General features: G+C 34.6%; 1 protein-coding gene and 1 long non-coding RNA gene across 4 annotated transcripts; both read right to left on the reverse strand.

Annotated features, from left to right (window-relative positions):
• Positions 1-13,866: 13,866 nt before the first annotated feature.
• Positions 13,867-18,757, reverse strand: LOC138312351 (uncharacterized). Of its 3 annotated transcripts, none has more exons than XR_011206926.1 (4): positions 18,610-18,757; positions 17,008-17,147; positions 16,568-16,743; positions 13,867-14,215 (listed from the first exon to the last, which is right to left on the reverse strand). It is a non-coding gene; the product is annotated as an uncharacterized lncRNA (long non-coding RNA). The 3 variants fall into 3 exon arrangements; XR_011206927.1 differs by lacking the exon at positions 18,610-18,757 and adding an exon at positions 17,811-17,974; XR_011206925.1 differs by lacking the exon at positions 18,610-18,757 and having other exon boundaries at positions 17,008-17,183.
• A 1,235-nt stretch (positions 18,758-19,992) lies between these two features.
• LOC138312352 (uncharacterized) lies at positions 19,993-20,579 on the reverse strand (the record flags this gene model as incomplete). The annotated part of the gene is made up of 1 exon (XM_069253260.1): positions 19,993-20,579. A coding segment is annotated over one exon (587 nt), but the record flags the coding sequence as incomplete, so codon positions are not given.
• Between the last annotated feature and the right edge of the window lie 62 nt (positions 20,580-20,641).

Here is a 20,641-nt window from a genome sequence, read left to right on the forward strand (position 1 = left end):
TCTACGCTTGTGGTGGTAAACAGTACCCATAACTGTGTTCATCCACAATCTCCTTTGGAGGTGTCATGACCCGTACTTTGTAGAAACTCCATTTAAACATCGTGTAGCTCACTTACTTTAACCGTCACCGCCATGTTCATTTTTCTCTCGGAACGCTTCTCGACTTTACATATCGTGACTACATTATGCAAATTATGTAATGTTGTGCTTGTAGGTAAACTCGAGAAGCGTTCCGAGAGAAAAAATGAACATGGCGGTGACGGTTAAAGTAAGTGAGCTACACGATGTTTAAATGGAGTTTCTACAAAGTACGGGTCATGACACCTCCAAAGGAGGTTGTGGATGAACACAGTTATGGGTACTGTTTACCACCACAAGCGTAGATTTTGTGGTTTTGGCTTGGTTTTTGAGGTGCCCATTAGAGCCGAGACAACATTTCGACCGGACAGGGAAATGTCTACCTAGCATATTTTTCGTAAATTTCCCGATTCATCAAGCCATAACTTCGTCAATACTTGGCCAATTTTGTTCATCAAGCACTCAATGGAAAGATAAATTATTTCTCTTTAAGGTAAGATATCCGTCAATTTTGTATATAACCCATTTATTAAAATAATCATGGTTTTTAAAAAAATAGGTCCGTTTTTCTCGACCGCCGAGTTCATACCCCTTGATTATGGAATCGCCATAGCTGTCTCGTATGGTTCAAATATACTTATATGAATTGGTATTTTCATTATATGATATGGTTGTATCATTATATGATTTGGTTGTATCATTATATGATTTGATCTTATCAATATTTGGTATCATTTTTATCTATATTTGATTTGATTTGACCAATGTATCATTTACTTCAACCATTGTTTCATTTTCATTTGTCATGGTATTATTTTCTGTTACCATTATATCAATCGATTTCACCATTATTTGATTTGGTGACATGTATATTTGATTTGCATCTTATCATTGTTTTATTTGGTGTTATCATTGTATTATTTTCATTTTATCGTTATATTATTTGATTTCATCTTTATTTTATTTGGTTTTACCATTGTATGATTCTACTTTACATTATTTACAAACATCATTATTTTATTGCATATATACTTTATATGATTATACTTTTCCATTTATATGGTTACACTTTCTCATTGTATGGTTATACTTTTTCTTTGTATGATTGTACTGTTTCATTGTATGTATGAGTGATGTAAGCGTCTCTGTGACTCCGATTCGGAACTTTTTACCGGGGTTATTTTCTGTCATGTGTCTGCCACCATGACACTACCGCCATGGACACGAGGTGTAGAAGCTTGATCTTTTGATGCAGATGCTGAAGGTTTGTAAATATTTTCTACCATGTGGATAGTATTTATCAGCAGCTCAGACATTCGAACAATCTATACGCACAGTTGGATAATGCACACAATCACGATTACTGGTTGGGTCCAGTACAGTAACAATTTGGTGTACAATGACGTTAACGTTAGTTTGTATATTTTTAAGCAGTTGATGGAATTTAGTCTAGATCTACGTTGGAATTGTAACTTACCGGTATGTATGAAGGGACCGATTTGAGTCGGGATCCCTGATTTAACCAAATACCATATATAAGTGACCATGGCATGACTAAAAAAAAATCAGTTTGGGTACAAAACCCTTGCATCATGATATGGGTTAACAGATACCTATTTGAGTAGTTTACATGTTTGTTAGGTAAATCATAGCTACTGTTGTAGCGGAAAAGATATCACCTTCTGACTGACTTTTCCGCTACTGCAAGGTCCCTCTATAAAGGTGTGGGAAACCAAATCAGGTACGACCGACCATCGATTATGTCTTGTCAAAAATTATTCCGATCAAACACGGCTTTGACACATACCTGGATGTTAGTAGGGGATGTTATTCTAGCTGTAGACGTCGAGTTTTTAACTTTATCACCATTATTTAATCAGATAGATGCATTTGAATCCAATGTTGTCAATTTCTCGGCTAAAATCGAGCGACATTTTGTAAACTACCGCCGCGCATGCGCCAACCTCCGAGAACATTACTTGTGAGGCCCATTGGGGGACACGCATATATGATTCATCTGAAAGGAGTAGGTCTAAAAATTCGGGTATTTTGGCGATGTATTCATTGATCAGGAGTTGGACTATCATTTTTAAAATGAAATCAAATAGTAAAATCACTGAAATGAATACACAATATTTAAGTTTCTTTAAGCATTCTGAGAAATGAAATTGGTAGTAAGAAATTCATATAAAATTAACAAACAAATATATATAGGCCTATATAAAATAAATAAACAATAAAAATGATTTGTTTCATATTTCTTTTCATAGTTAATGATATATTTCTTAATTAAATGACTCTTATCTTGTCTGTTTCCAATATGTCTTGACATATTTTCCATGATTTTTTTTTATTTATTTATTTATTTATCTTTTGCATTTTTTAACAATGCACACAGTACTTGTATATTTATAAATTGTAGATCACATGGATAATACAATTTTTACTTTGACATTATCGTTTAGGAATGGAAATTTGTGGAAATATTCTTATAAATTCTAGCATCAGAAACTATTCCTGATTATATCTGTTATCATATTTTTTTTATAATTCATAAATGAATATGTCAGCTATAATTATAATACTTGTAATCAATATCAATAAAATTTCAGACACGTACATTTCTTCCGTCGATACACAAGCCACATTTTATGTAAATTATATACTGCATTTCCAAATAACTTTACCATGTTAATGTGTGTTGATGAAGAAAACATCAAGAATATCTTCCATTTCCAATAATCTTCATCAATCAGAATTTAATTTTTGACATCCAAGAAAAATCACCTACAATTCAAATCAAGATTAAACTTTATAATTAGCTTGGTTTATTATGTTTAATGTTGTTAGGCTTACATGTACATATAAACAAACTACAGAAAAATCCTGCAATTGAGTTATGAAAAAAAATGGAAACACATGTATGTACTTTCCAAATAAAAATAAATTTAATAAGTTTGACATAAATGATAATAATTAATCATTCTAAAAATAAAAACAATTAGAAATAAAACTTTCCAAAAAATACAGATGCTGATGATGAATTGAAATTTTTTTTCAAAACAAACTATGTTTTTTTTTTTTTTTTTGTTATTATCATTTTTTTTACATTTTTTTTAACTTAAAGAATGAAATAGAAAAATATTTTCTTTTTTTCCTCTTTATCATGTTTTTTATGTATATTTATAATCAAATTGTCTGTCTATCCATTGCACGCGTTTCATGAATATTTGTAGGCCTTCAAGACATAATGGAAATATCATCACCCCTACTGGGCCTCACAAGTAATGTTCTCGGAGGTTGGCGCATGCGCGGCGGTAGTTTACAAAATGTCGCTCGATTTTAGCCGAGAAATTGACAACATTGGATTCAAATGCATCTATCTGATTAAATAATGGTGATAAAGTTAAAAACTCGACGTCTACAGCTAGAATAACATCCCCTACTAACATCCAGGTATGTGTCAAAGCCGTGTTTGATCGGAATAATTTTTGACAAGACATAATCGATGGTCGGTCGTACCTGATTTGGTTTCCCACACCTTTATAGAGGGACCTTGCAGTAGCGGAAAAGTCAGTCAGAAGGTGATATCTTTTCCGCTACAACAGTAGCTATAGTAATCAATAAGTTACCCAATTGAGGAATTCTGTGAAAATAAAACACATACTGGTTAGTAGGCCTTATGTTGTTTTTTAAAAAAAAATATTAAAAACGGCGTCATAATTTTTAGAATGCCTTACAACTAAACAAAGAGTAAGACTCTATGTTTCTATGCATGAAATGTCAAATTCTGTTGTCTCATTTTGTTGTAACTTGTAAGATGACAATTTAGGTTTTCTCCATCACAGGGATCTGAGAATTAGTTATAGATTATATAATCATGGACCCACCAGAGTGTCCTAACACAGGGATCTGAGTATTAGTTACAGATTATATAACCATGGACCCACCAGAGTGCACCAAGACCATCTTTAGACGTTTTAGAGGTCTAAGCTTAGATAAAAAAAAACGATAAAAATCATACTTTACAGTACATGGTACCATATACGAGAAGGGTGGCCAAAGCTCACAGACTCAAAGTTTCTAACCTGCCTACCTTAAGCGGCGATAAAAACACATTTCTAGCACATCTTCATAAAAACGGTTACTACCGTTGGAAAGAGCGATAATTTTCCTTTCAAAATCATCCTACACATCTATACAAAGTGCCATCACAAAGACGATTTAAGCCCCATTATGACAAACATTACTCTGCATTGTAGATTTTTGACAATTATTTAATTAAGATTCATACTGTCTGTAGGATATATACATGTAATATGCGTGAGCGAGGCCTCCACTGCAATCTCATTGGCCGGATTAAAAATCTGTCTTCTTGAGAGGCATCGTATAGTAATCACTAGTTTATCTTTGGCGTGCGTCAACTACGCACTAGAGACGCATCGATAAAGGGGAAATTTTTATATCTATATATAGATTTCACCATTAGTATTCAAACACATACACACTGTATATGTAGAAGAGAGACTTTTTATCGTTTTTTTTTTTATCTAGACCTCTAAAATGTCTAAAAATGATCTTGGGGCACTCTTCTTGTTGGTCCATGATTATATAATCTATAACTAATTTTCAGAAACCTGTGTTCTCCATTGACTACAGTGCACAGCCCATCAGGGAAGTTCAATGTAAATGTCATGGTTGAATGAGTTTTACCTGTGTTCTTTTGTTAGCACCATAGTAACCTGTTTTAGTTTGTGACTTTTACCAAAATTAAATCAATGAAGTTTGTCCCATTTAAAAATGTACTAAGTTATGTTTGTAATGGTGCCATATCAAAATTATTACGCCACTTTTTCGATAAAAAAAATTTAAAACTTCATGGATTTTTTTCTTTCACATAATTCCTTCATTTGGGTAATTTATGATTACTCAGACAGGTAACTGTTACCCATATGCAGGTTTGTGCCCAACCTGTAAAAGGCAATCGTATATACCCATTCATAAAGCTTTTAATGTCTGATGACTATTAAGGCCCATGGGCCTGTTGTTGTTCAACAAATTAGTGAGCATTTTCTGAATGAAGTGATATGTCACATTGTCACCAATGGGCCAATGGCATCCAAAATGTAGTCTTAGCAGACTTGGAACCTTCGATTTAAAACAAACAAAAACAACAAAAAAAGAAAGAAAGAAAAACTATGTTCATTAGCAGGCAATGTAAAATGTGCTTTTATCAATATTGAATAAGCAATGTAATTTTTTTTGTATATATTCATGAATTACAGAAAAGCCTCATAACTTCTTTTGATTGTATATATAGATAAAGATTTAATCTGTTTTTATGTTTTTGCTTTTTAGCGAAAAATGGAGGACAATCAGATGTCAGTTATTCTCAAGAAGCTTGACTTCGACCATGCATACAACAATTTTGAAAGAGAGAAAATAACGCCAGATATTGTTGGAAAACTATCTGCTGTTGAACTTGGAACATTGGGTATAGTCAACTCTTCTGACATGATGAAACTTAGAACTGAATGTGTAAAGTATGGTCACACTCCTCCTGCCAAAGTGTCATTGGATGGCAGGGCACCTGTATTTGACCTCCCAAAATGTACACTAGAGTATTTATTAGACAATGGATTTCAAATATCTGATATATGCAAGATACTGCAGGTTTCTGAAAGCACAGTTTATCGTAGAATGCGTGCCTACAATTTAAGTAAAATGTCATTTTGTGACATTTCCAATGATATGCTTGATCTAAACATAAAAAAAATATGTGGAGATTTCCCACTTTGTGGTGAAAATATGATAAAGCAAATTTTATCCAAGCAACTACATATCAAAGTTCAAAGATGGCGTATCCGGGATTCTATACACCGTATAGACTCTAAAGGAGTATCTCAGAGATGCAAGGGACGGCTCCACAGACGTGTGTATAATGTCTTGGCACCTAATCATTTGTGGCACATAGACACAAATCATAAACTTGTTAGGTGGCGGTTTGTAATAGCAGGTGCATCGATGGTTTTAGCAGAAAGATCATGTTTTTTGAAGTGTTGTGACAACAACAGATCTGAAACAGTATTTCAATGTTTTTTCGTCGGGTGTTTCTGAATATGGCACACCAAATAAAGTTCGTTCTGATAAAGGTCTGGAAAATATTGATGTAGCAAACTTCATGCTATCTAAGAGAGGATTAACTGGGTTTATAACGGGGAAGAGTACGCACAATCAACGGATTGAACGTCTCTGGCGAGATGTTTATGAAGGAGTTTTAAGCTTTTTTTACAAATTTGTTTCTATTATATGGAAGACCAGGGAATCTTGGACTGCTTGGACATCACTCATTTGCAAGCTCTTCACTATATATACATGAACGAAATTAAAAGAAGACTTCATGTATGGTCTCAGGCATGGGATGCTCACAGAATCAAGAACAGTGAAATCATCCCTCAAGCTCTCTGGATTGCCGGTCAGTTTTCAAAATACAACTGGTGCGGATCTAAGACGAAGAAGCTTTAAATAACATTGGCGAAGAAAGTTTCAATTCAGAAGCCCTAAGAGGAGAGCATAATGAAAGGCCTATATTTGGTTCTCCAGCTGAACTTGATGAACAGTGTATGCAGATGTTAGCACTTGAAGTTAGTTCTCCTTGTTTTGATGTGAATTTTGGAATCAATGATTATGTAACATCTTTGAGAGTAATACGTTTAAACAATGACAGTTAATTATATTACCTATAGAAATAAATTACGGTTTGGTGTGTGGGATTAACTTTATAACCAACAAGAGGCTAATGAGTCTTACTGTAATAGTCATCTGACTATTGTCACAATGCAACACCTCAAAGAATAAAGTAGTGGCAAACAATTAAGGCAATACAAAGAACTATTTTTTGATAAATTAATAGACACTGAATAAAGGTCCAAGGTCATTCATTTTAATAAACATGGTAGCCCTTTGCCCCAGCATGTCACAGACCCAATATCAGGTCTCTTATAATTAGTTATTCACAAGAAGTCGTTTAAAGATTTTAGCCCTGTGACCTTGAATGACAGTCAAGGTCTTTCATTTTAACAAACTTGGTAGCCCTTCATCCCAGCTCGTCACAGACCCCAATATCAGATCTCTAGTCCTCTGATTTATTTGTAAGAAGTTGTTTAAAGATTTTAGCCTATTTGATCCATGTCATGGTTCAAGGTCATTCATTTGAACACACATATATGGTAGCCCTTCATCCCAGGGTTAATATCAGGTATCTAGGCCTCTCAGTTATTCACAAGTCGTTTAAAGATATAAGTGTATTTGACCCCTGTGACCTTGAATGAAAGTTAAGGTCACATTAATTTTAACAAACTTGGTAGCCCTTCATCCCAGCTTGTCACAGACCCAATACCTTGGCCCGGCACCATAAAACTATTCTCAGACAGATTTTTTACTCAAGTATATGATTTTACATAGACTTGATCAGTAAAAGATCTGTCTGAGAAAGTTTTATGGTGCACGGCCCAGGTCTTCATGAATATAAACTAAGTGGTATACAAATATCGTTTAAATAAAAATGTCTTTTTTTTTTTTTTTAATGTTTCCCAATCCAATAAAAACCTATATGGCCATGGGCTTTTTTAGATCACCTGAGACAAAGTCTCAAGTCTTCTAAATTGTATGTACAAAATGTAAAATTTTCTTCAGTATTTCCCTTATTGACACAGCCACTTTGGCTCCAGGGGTCAGAGTCATTTCATTAATGAAAAATCTGTTTGTACATCTCCTTAGGACATTTCTAACTATTTTTTAGTGAATATCCATTTGGTACTTATAATGAGAAGTAGAAATTTAAAAACAATTGTCTGACTGTCTATTTCCCCTATTTAATCTAAGTGAGCTGACACATTATCCCTATTATGTTGGTTGTCATTTGTTATTTTTCATTCAATTTCAAATGCATACAAGTAAAAATTGCAAGTAGCTCTAGTGTGTTTGGTCACAATATAACTACATTCACGATTATCTCTGGTTCTACAGTAAATGAAAACCAAACAAGAAATAACTCATCAACATTTATTGACCTATGGCAATTACATTTGCAATAACTAAAATTAGTGATATCCACATGGTTTTGTGCTCATGTTCATAATTAGATTAATTATAATACTGGTAATAGGAAAAAAATTTGATTGATAATCAATGATATTAAAAAAGTGGGGGGTTGATAGTTAGAAATTTTACTACCTGTATTGTAGAACATTTACTTATCCTCTTAGTTACAATGTGTGCATATGTAAAACCAGGAAATGTTCACCTTTGTATCCAACTATTAATTACTGATGTTGTCAACAAATTACTTTTTGTTAATGTCTTAATCTTGCACAATCATATATTACTAATTTATATGGTGCTAACATAATACTGGGCCTTAAAGGTCTATGACAGATGATGTGCCTTGGTGCAAGAGTTCACTTGCCCTTTTACTTGTAAGTTGTAAAACTAAAACCGAGTACTACCAATTTTGTCTATAACACCAATTACATGTTAATTGAAAGGAATCAGAGTTCCCCCAGTCCTGACCCTCTGTTAACCTTCACATTTTGAAGGTCATGACCTTGAATGTAATTAAGGTACTGGTATATGAGCTTGTTTGATTTCAAATCTTCTTTCCACTTCATAACAAAATGTTTAATTGTTCATACAAGTAATTATTTATTTTACAGTTATTCTAACCTACTAAAGGAACAGAGACTCTGCCCTGTTCTGTTTAGAAAATTCATTTTCTTTGTGAATGTGCTTCTTATAGTGACATTTGGTAGGTCACCTGAGACGAAGTCTCAAGTGACCTATTCTAATTGCCTTTTGTCCGTCGTCGTGCCGTCGTGCTTCGTACGTGCGGTGTGCGTCGTGCGTCGTATGTCCGTAAACAATTTACATTTTTGACTTCTTCTCCAAAACTGCTGAAGCAATTTCAAATGAAATTTTGCACAAACCTTCTTAGGCATAAGGCCAATAAAAATTGTGAATTATATGGTCCCACCCCCCAGGGGGCTGTGGGAGGGGCCAAAAGGGGTAAAAACAAAAATTGTGAATTATTGACCCTATTTATTTGTCATTTGTAATTTAATGATCAAATGTTGTATTTATCCAAATTTCAAGGTCATTCATTTGAACACAAATTTATATGGCCCTTATCCCAGGGTTTTCAGGTCATTAGGGGAAAGTTATTTCAGCTAATATTAAAAACTTTTTGACCCCTTCAAGAAAAATACCAATCTTATTAAAAATGAAATGTCTTTTCTTCTGAAATTTGGAAAGGAATCATATATTTTTTCATAAATAGAAAGGTCTTAAGGTCCAGCTTTAAAAAGCTTAATTGTGAATATAACTATTCTCACAGTTTCCCCCTGGGGGGGAGGGGGTCAAGTTTATATATAAATAGATTGGTCCAGTAAAAGACATTGTATGAGAATGTTTTTTCAACGGCCCAGGTCTTCATTGAAAAATCAAACTAAGTGGTTACAAATATCGTTTAAGAGATAGCATTTTTTTTTTTTTTTTAATGTTTCCCAATCCAATAAAAACCTACATATGGCCATGGGCTTTTTTAGATCACCTGAGACAAAGTCTCAAGTCTTCTAAATGTATGTACAAATGTAAAATTTTCTTCAGTATTTCCCTTATTGACAAAGCCACTTTGGCTCCAAATAGATCAAATCATCATAAATGAAAAATCTGTTTGTCCTTTACAATCCTTAGTGACATTTCTTCTATTATTTAGGGATTTATCCATTTTGGTACTTATTATTGAGAAGTAGAATTTTAAAACAATTGTTGGACTGTCTATTTCCATATTTATTCTAAGTGAGCTGTCAAATTATCCCTATTATGTTGGGTTGTCATTTGTTATTTTTCATTCAATTTCAATTACTATACAGTAAATTGCAAGTTGCTCTAGTTGTGTTTCGTCACAATATAATACATTCACGTTTATCACTGGTTCTACGTAAATGAAAACCAAACAAGAAATAACTTCTTCATACATTTATTGACCCTATGGCAATTAACATTATGCAAATAATCTAATATTTTGTGATAGCCACATGGTTTTGTGCTCGTTGTTCATAATATATATTAATTTATAATATACTGGGTCATTGGAAACAATCTTGAGATTGATATTCATTGATATTAAAAAACAGTGGGGGGTTGATTAGTTAGAAATTTTAACTACCTGTAGTGTTAGAACATTAACTTATCCACAATCTTGTTACTATGTGGTGCATAAGTAAAATCAGGAAAATGTTCACCTTTATATCCAACTATTAATACTGATGTTACGGTCTACAAATTAAGCTTATTGTTATTGTCTTATCTTGCACAATACATAAATTACTAATTTATAAGGTTTCTATAACAGTAAAACTGGTCCATAAAGGTATATGTCATGATGATTGTGCCTTGGTGTTGCATAGAGGTTCGCCGTTGCCCTTTTATCTTGTAAGTATTGAAACTAAAACCGAGAGTACTAACCAATTTTGTCTAAATATACCAATATACCATGTAATTGAAAAGGAATCAGAGTTCCCCCAGTCCTGACCCTCTGTTAAATCATCACATTTGAAGGTCATGACCCGGTGAAATGTAATTAAGGTCTCTGGTATATGAGACTTGTTTGATATTTCAATCATCTTTCCTACTTCATAACAATAAATGTAGTAATAGGTTCATCACAGAGTAATTAATTAATTTTACAGTTATTCTAGACCTACTAAAGGAACAGAGACCTATGCCCCTGTAATGTTAGATAATTCTATTTCTTGTGAATGTGGCTTCTTTTAGTGACATTTGTTCAAATTTATTTACACAAGCGAGTTCAATATCGGATGAGTTCTCTTCTCTTAGTGCCAGAGATAAATACTATTATATTCTACAGACAGATGAGCTCCAGTATAATTTAGCTAAATCATTATACAATACGATGAAGCGTAGGTGGTTAGATTATAGATAGACATATTTTAAGTTTATAACAGGTTAACTATAGAAAGGGATTTATAGAATCTTACATGGGCCTGTCATCATGTGGACAGGGATATCTCAACCTGAGCGAAAGATTTTGGCTAATCAACCAGAGGCTTGCCGAGAGTTGATGGTCAAAATCTTTCACTCAGGTTGAGATATCCCTGTCCACTTGACAAACCCATGTTTGATTCTTTTTCTCTCATACTTTAACGAACAAGAGGCCCATGGGCCTTAACGGTCATCTGACTCATGGCACAAAACAACAGTCACAGTATAAAGTATTGGTTAACGGTTAATATAAACAATACAAGGAACTCCTTAGTTGAATCATTTATATAAAATATGATTGTCCTTCCCCAATGTTGTTTCACACCAAATATGGATGAAATCCATTCAAGGATAAAGGAGGAGGAAGGATTTAAAAGCTTAAATTAAGAAAATTTCCGCTTTTTGGGCCCCGCCCCTCTGCCCCTGGGGGTCGGACCAGGCTCATTTATATAAAATATGATTGTCCTTCCCTAATGATGTTTCATACCAAATATGGATGAAATCCATTCAAGGATAAAGGAGGAGTAGGATTTAAAAGCTTAAATTAAGAAAATTTCCGCTTTTGGGGCCCCGCCCCTCTGCCCCTAGGGGTCGGACCAGGCTCAGTTATATAAAATATGATTGTCCTTCCCCAATGATGTTTCACACCAAATATGGATGAAATCCATTCAAGGATAAAGGAGGAGTAGGATTTAAAAGCTTAAATTAAGAAAATTTCCCCTTTTGGGGCCCCGCCCCTCAGCCCCTAGGGGTCGGACCAGACTCATTTATATATATATATGATTGTCCGTCCCTAATGATGTTTCATACCAAATATGGATGAAATTCATCCAAGAATGAAGGAGGAGTAGGATTTTAAAGCTAAAATTAAGAAAATTTCCCCATTTGGGGCCTCAGCCCCTAGGGGTCTGACCAGGCTCATTTATATAAAATATGATTGTCCTTCCCCAATGATGTTTCACACCAAATATGAATGAAATCCATTCAAGGATAAAGGAGGAGTAGGATTTAAAAGCTTAAATTAAGAAAATTTCCCATTTTGGGGCCCCGCCCCTCTGCCCCTAGGGGTCGGACCTATCTCATTTATATAAAATATGATTGTCCTTCCCCAAGGATGTTTCACACCAAATATGGATGTAATTCACTCAAGGGTTTAGGAGGAGTAGGCTTTTGTATAAATAGTTTTATGCACGACGGACGAAACACGATGACAATAGGTCATCCTGACCTTCGGTCAGATGACCTAAAAATGGTGAAACTTCAGTTGATATGAACTTCGCTGTGAGTGATAATTGTTGCCATATGTATTGATGACGTCACTATCTAGTGCATGTGAGCTGTCTTTTCCCTAGCAACCGTGGGATAACCCTGTCAAGTATGGGAGAAATTCATTTCCTTGTGGTTTAATTTCCTAATGATATCTGTTCAGATTTAATACACAAGCTGCATGGTTTAGTATTGCTAATTATTGTTCTAGTACATACAGATGAACCATAGTACAAGTTAGAAATTTCATTTTGCAGTAATATATGCGATGAATCATAGGCGGACGGTACTATCTATGCAAATTATGATACCACCAATCGTACATGTATATAAATTTTATTAATTTTAGTGTCTCATAAGCCAAATACGGCTTTGAATAATTGTGTGCGATGGATATTTTTTATATGGTACTGTAATTATTTTTAAGATGTGTGACACTTAAATAAAATAACATTGTATTGTATTGTATCAATTGTATTTACATAAGGAGATGCCAAGTGACTTGTCAAAAAGATTACATGTATAATTACAATAGTGTACCCAAATCTTGCAGGGCCCTATAATTACTATATCAAAAGGCCCAAGGGCCTTAACGGTCATCGGACTAACTAGACAATATTCATATATGAAATTAATAGGATATGGTATCACGGTAGCCATCTTCGATTTGGCACAACCAGAGATGTAACAACACTTCGTCAATATCATATCAGGATCATTTCAGTCACATAACACCAGAAGAACTTTAGAAGAAGTTCAAAATCTGTTTTCAAGATGGCGACTGTGTTGGGCATCTTGGATTTCGGATTGACCCGAAAAATAACAACACTTTGTCAGGACTATTTCATGCAAATTTCAGCCAAATCGCACCGGTAGAACTTGAGAAGAAGTTCAAAATGTGTTTTCAAGATGGCGGCTGTGGTGGCCATCTTGGATTTCAGATCGACCCGAAAAATAACAACACTTTGTCAGGACCATGTCCGGATCATTTCATGCAAGTTTCAGCCAAATCGAACCAGAAGAACTTGAAAAGAAGTTCAAAATGTGTTTTCAAGATGGCGGCTGTGGTGGCCATCTTGGATTTCAGATCGACCTGAAAAATAACAACACTTTGTCAGGACCATGTCAGGATCATTTCATGCAAGTTTCAGCCAAATCGAACCAGAAGAACTTGAGAAGAAGTTCAAAATGTGTTTTCAAGATGGCAGCTGTGGCGACGATCTTGGATTTCGGATTGACTCGAAAAATACCAACACTTTGTTGGGACCATGTCAGGATCATTTCATGCAAGTTTCAGCCAAATTGCACTGGTAGAACTTGAGAAGTTCAAAATGTGAATGTTAAATCACGGCGCACGAAGACGGACGAAACATGACGACTATAGTTCATCGTGACCCTTCGGGTCAGATGACCTAAAAACTTCAAAATTTCAGTGAACATAGATAACATGAACTGTGTATAGAAATTCAAAATGTGTTGTAGTCTCTACACAACAACTTCCTTTAACAGATCGAAGTGAGTCACATGTCACATATAAAGGAAAACACACTTTACAGTATTCCAAAATATTTGTTTTGGAAAGCCAAGTCATATAAACCAAAAAGCTGGTCATCTGCTGGTAATTTCAATGTTGATGTTGGTCGTGGAAGGTACATACAGCAACTGCATGTATTTGCAGTTGGGATAAAACTGGTGCTTATAACAACAAATTCAATTGATGGGCTTAAAGTAAAGCCAACAGCTGGCTCTTCACTGGATGCTGTGACAAACTCCAAGATGTTTGATAATGTCAATGTGCCTCTTCTACCACCTATAAATTATCAAAACACTTTTCAATAGTTTTTGGTGTGAAATAAAATGATTATTACATGTACATGGTTTACAGTATCTATATACTTTTGTATCCAACAATGATCAATGACCACATGATGTAACACTACATATTTTTCTGCATTTGCCTTTAATTGTCCCTTTTGATATTCAGCACTTTGATACAGGATCTACGGTGTTTAAAACATTAAAATCCTTGAACTCTCTTTATTGAAAATAGGAAATATTATGCTCTTAGATTGAAATTTTGACCAATTCATTGACCTTTTTGCTCCCACCCATCAGCCCCTATAGGAGATTTCAGAAAAGATGGCGTGACCTCATAGAAAGTTTACATCCGGAATCTCAAAGGTACAAACACAGTATGGCGACGGAAAAAATCAATAATAGTTACGTACATGCCCTCTACACAATCAATAATTCCAAGTTTAACAATTAAAGTATAAACTTCTACACTTGTAAATTCAGATTTTAAAATGGATTATTATTGTTTCACAGGTTACTGACATTTACATTTTTATTAGGTCACCTGAGCGACGTCCATCAACGTTTCCTTGTGAACGCAATCATTTGAGTAAATATAAACCGAGCTTAATGAAACTTTGTATGTAGACTACCATTGAAAAGATCTGGGACAAGTTTGAAAATTAGGTTAATTCACCAGTAATTTACGGAGTTATTGCCCTTTGCACTAATAATTACTATTGGACCTTGTGAACACAATAACTTGAGTAAATATGCACGAAGCTTATATTAATGAAGCTTTGTATGTAGACTAACATTGAAAAATCTCAGACGAGTTCGAAAATCAACTTGATTCGACTGTAACATAGAGTTATTGTCCTTTGCACAAATAATTATTATTGGACATTGTGAACATTATAACTTGAGTAAATATGCACTCAGCTTCTTGAAACTATGTATTTAGACTAAAATTGGACGAGTTAAAAAACTGGCCTGATTTGACTGTAACTTACTGATTTATTGACCTTTGCAATAATAATTATTGAACCTTGTTAGCACGATAACTAGGGTAAATATGAACCGAGCTTAATGAATCTGGGTATGTAGACTAACATTGGAAAGATCTCAGACGAGCTCGAAAATCAGCTTGTTTTGACAGTTATTAACGGAGTTATTGCCCTTCTGAACACGATAAATTGAGTAAAATATGTATGCACTCAGCTTCATGAAACTTTGTATGTAGACTTACATTGGAAAGATCTTGGGATGAGTTCTAAAATCAGCTTGATTCGACTTAAATTTAATTACTGTTCCTATTTCGTGAACAAAAGACATCAGTTGGCTAGCAAATAACATAACCAGTTTGTATCAAATACATGGGTAATTGGCTGAGGGGGGAGCTGTTATTTGAGACCATTTTTAGATTTTTTTTTTTTCTGAAACAGACTATAGTCATCTTGCTTTTTTTCGTATTTTTCTTAAACTTATTTTAACCAACTTACGTTTTTAAGTCAAGTAAGTATTGAAATTACATAATTATGAAGAAATGTAAGCACCAGAAGTATTTAACACTGATAAAATGTGTCTATTTCATGGAATTTTGGAATTTCATGCTAGCCTGTTTGTTACCATGCATATACACAAAATGGCATATGGTGCTTTCGATCGCTACTTTCTTTTTGTGGCAGATGGGAAATACTGACAAGAGCAGACAATAAAATGCTTAGAAATGATAACATTCCTGTTATTTAGGAACCTTTATCGTAGATATACAGTAAGTATTCATAAAACCTGTATAGACATTGTTAACGTGTTGTTGCCAGTTAGAGTTCATCCACACACGCTTGTGGAACATTAAAGTGACATGTTTTGTTTTCAACATGGCGATCTTGCTGTTTCTATGCGTAAACGCTCGGAAAAAATGTCCAATGCAATACATTTAGTTCTTATACAAGATGATATAGATATGTTAAGCATCTAACTGATTTGAAACAGTATTTTATTAGCACCAGCAAAGACAAATAGTTTATTTTTTTCAGCAAAAAATGTGAGGGCACCCTTATTATATTAAGCACTCTTAATAGGGATAAAATACAGTATATTTATGCAGATTTAATGTTGAAGAAATATCATGCACAAGGGGCTGTGTTCCCACCATGTTTATGTGTATAAAAATAAAAAATTGTACCATTGACTGCCCAGATGTACCTTTGTGCAACTTCGTCGTCATTTTTTCTTAAATCTCCTATAAGGGTCAACCATAGTCAATATTTACATAGCTATGAAGATTACACTTTTGAATTTCAACTCGATCAACACTATGTCTATGATCTGATTTCTAAATCTAACAATTTTATTATATACTTACTGGCAACTTCACGAATGTACCTCATGAAGGCCGCATACACTGCTCCCTCCTGGACTCTACCATTAGAACCTGTCTCTGAAAAGTTAGGTTTCAAATAGTGAGTCAGAGCTCTGACTGTTAGTTTCTTATTGGAAGGCCTCAACAGGAAGACAAAAGATGGGACAACGGGAACCAATCTGCAAAAACAAAAATGTATAGTTCAGTGCTTCAAACATCAGGCCCAGAAGTCCTGTACATATCACCTAATGTCACATGGATATTTCAGGAAATATCTATAGGTAGCAATTATTGTCCTACCTGCCTTTACCAACAATACTGACAAACGCGATAATGATTAGAACATGTTACTTGAGAATTCATTTCAGGTGACCTTAAAGTTTCCTCTGGTCCAAACTCTGGTGAGCTGAAGACTTCTAAAATTTTCACATTTTTCTTTTTACCTGATAAATTCCAACCTCATCTAACCCAATTCTCAAATTCTGGATGCAACTGGACTGTGATTCGTCATTGGAGAAAAGTTCATTTAAAACATCATGGCGAATGAAGGTCGGAAGAGGACCATTTTGTAGTATGCTGAGGCCTAAAATATTCAAACACATATATTTACGAGAGGAACAATGTTTTTTGCTAAAAAAAAATATAAGCAAATTAATAGAGGATGACAAAGTGAAACGATATACATAAAAAGTGAAATATGTAAAATTTTACCATATCTTTTTTTTTAATCAAATATATTACACATTTCAAGTACTAATATCAGAGATAACTTGGAACAGGAGATCCCAGATGGATCTTGGTGCCTACCAAAGAATGATTTACGTCCGACAATGGAAAAAAGGGATCTTTTCTAGATCTCTGCTTTTAGATCTTTGACTACATACACAGCTAGATGTATACTCTATATGAAAATTGAAAACGATCCCCTTCAGTACTTTCCAAGATAAAGCAATAACAAACTTCAATAATCAAAATCCAAGATGGCTACGTGTGTACCTGTCTGCCATCTTGTTGACCGATCTGTCTCAAAATGCAATATGCACAACTATGAACTAGGGTCCTAACCTACATATGAAATTTGAGAAAGATCTCTTAAGTACTTTCTGAGAAATAGCGGTAACAAGAGAATTGTTAACGAAAAGACAGAAGGACGTAGGACCACAGACGAAAGGCGATTTGAAAAGCCCACCATCCCACCATCTAATGGTGAGCTACGCTAATAACCACATAACTTTTATCTAAATACCTGTGTTAAGTTTTAGGTCGCACAGAGTTGTACACATTTCTTCAAAAGTGCGTATGCAATTAGGCTCCAAAAATTGTCTGGAGCACTTAATATCGATCTGATTGAAGCTCCTAGAATGCTGATATACCTTAGCAGTCAGACTTAAGAGAAAAAAATTCTGTCTTTTCTATCATCTTTATTGGGGTATATGTATTGAATTGTACTTAAAGAGTCAGTACACAAAAATATGGCAATTAAAGATGCTCCACCCATAACAAATGGTATTTTTTCCTCTATCAAGATCAGTTACAAGTAACAAAAGTTAACTGACTAAAAACATGATTAACACTATTGAAAAGTTTGAGCTTCTAATTTTACTTCAAGATAAAAATATTTAAAAAAAAATAATTAATTGCATCCCAAAAAATTGTGGCACCATGTCCTATATGGAATGGAGTAGATTGTGCATGCACCGAAAGGAAACTAAATTATTTCATATCATTTTTTGTGTTAATTAAGCATATGTATACACGATAAAACACCAATTATTGTTCAAATGATGAGTGTTAATTGTTTATGCTGTCGGCTGTGGAGCATCTTAAGCTTTAAGCTATGAAATAAGGCCTTAATGAGCTAGGTGAGCCACATTGGTGTGTGATAATTACATATGTACAATGTTATATGTTTTAAAGTAGAAACTGCAAGGAACAAGTTAATACGTTTCAGCATTATTAGTAAGGTCTACTTTGTACTAGATTTTAGATGAGTGACTTTGTAGAGATACCCAGTAGATTACAATGGAACTTTTTTAAGATCTTACCAAGAATCTTTCCCGACTGTAAGGTAGTCCTCACTCAGCACACTCCTAAGATCATGGTCAAAGTATTTTTCTTTGATGGCCATCAATACCAAACGGAAAAATTCTTTTCTTGGTCCACCCAAGTCGGATACACTCTGGAAAATAACATGAAATTTTAATTGATGCAAATAAGGACTCAAATTAAATTTTGGAAGATAAGGTAATCATAAATAGCTTGCTGGATCAAAATTGGGTTCAGCAATATATTTTGTTATAATTTTATAGGGATGTTTTTGTCCCCTGCCAGTGAAACAGGTAAGATTGTATTACCTTGTATTAAAGGTACCAATGTTTGAAGTTTCAAAAAATATTATCCATCAATCTGTTCTCAAGTTATTGTTTGATGGAAACCAACATCCAAAAAAACAAACAGACCTTAGATGGAGACAAACACTAAAGTCCCCTTCTGTTTCACCGACAGGGGACTAACAAGAGATCCCAGATTGATCTATGCATGTCTGACAATTGTCAGATGGATCTTCAGCACTTTTCTCTGCTAACGGAAGGACAGACAGACGGGACCACGGACAAGAAGCGATTTGAATAGCCCACCATCATCAGATGGTGGGATTAAAAACAACAGCATAGATCCCTATTGACCACATTTAATAAGGATATCATTATGATTTAAAGAATTAGCCTTCAAGATATTGCAAAGAGATGGCACTTGATCACTATTTACTTACTCACACCATAAAAATCAACCTCTAAAGTTATTCTGAAATTTTTGATTTTTGCTGAATTTCATCAAAGGCTGTTTCCAAGATGTTTTCACGATCAACACAAATATGGTTGGTTTCTCCTTCAGAAGCTATTGTCTCCGTAACATCTTCAACCTCCAGCTTTTCGGCCAACAATGGTATTAGCTTGCAAAAACTTCAGTATTTCTACGGGATTACTCCAATGTGAACAAACTTTCACTACATTTTGCCCACTATATCTTCTATGTCTTTTGATAATTTTGGAGATAACATGTATAGGAAAATCAAAAGATCTTTGTGAAGCTTCATTTCTTGTTTGAATAACTGATCATTCAAGTTATGGACTCTCTCTGTTGCGGTTCTTCTAAAAAACAATTTGAACCACTGGAAGCATCCCAGTCCCAATTCAGTTTGATAACTGAACATTACAAGTTTTGGTCACGTTCAGTGTGAATGTTCAGCTACATTTGGTAACCATTGGAAGCTACCTGTCCATTTCTGTATGATAACATGATCATTCAAGTTTGTTCTCCATCTATTGTGAGGTTCTGCTTACAATTCAGAACCACTTAGGAAGCTTCCCAGTCCATTTCGTGTCTTGATAACTGATCATTCAAGTTTGGTGTCTCTGTGTGAAGTTCTGCTACATTCGAACCATTGGAAGCTCCGGATCCTGTCCCTTTGTATTTGACTCTATAAGCTCTACATCCAAATCATTGTTCGATGACCAAATGTCTTGGTATACTGAATGCATTTCAATGTCTGGCAATTCCATATCAGAATCCTCATCACAGCAGGTTACTATATGGGCCCTCAGCATTGTTACACATATTAATTGGCCACATTTGAGACATTCTTCTTTTATCTTGCTGTTGAATGATAGAGTACCTTCATTGTCAGACAAAACATCCACAGTTTCTAGGTTTTTTTGTATTGGTCTGATAAAAATCCTGGACTGTGGGCTCATCACAGCCTTCAGATTTTGAACGTTCCAGGTGCAGCCTAACACTTCCAATTTTCTTTTGTTTGCTAAGCACTTCAAAAGTTCAAAACCACCAATCCCAATTAACTTAGGGAATGATTCAGACAGCTTCTGTTTCACCTCATTTTCATCGTCATCTGTTGAAAATACAATCCTTTTGAAGCCTAGCCCACTGCTCTGCAAAACTACTCTCTCGCGTCCATTAGGAACAGTACTTGCATCTTTGTCCGACAAGCAAACAAAACTTGCTGTCCAGGATCGAGCTGAACTCTTTTTCTTATCTCGTGCCTTAGTCTCTGTCCGTCTCCTT

The sequence above is a fragment of the Argopecten irradians genome, unplaced genomic scaffold, assembly GCF_041381155.1.
Source record: "Argopecten irradians isolate NY unplaced genomic scaffold, Ai_NY scaffold_0288, whole genome shotgun sequence".
NCBI lineage: Eukaryota > Metazoa > Mollusca > Bivalvia > Pectinida > Pectinidae > Argopecten > Argopecten irradians.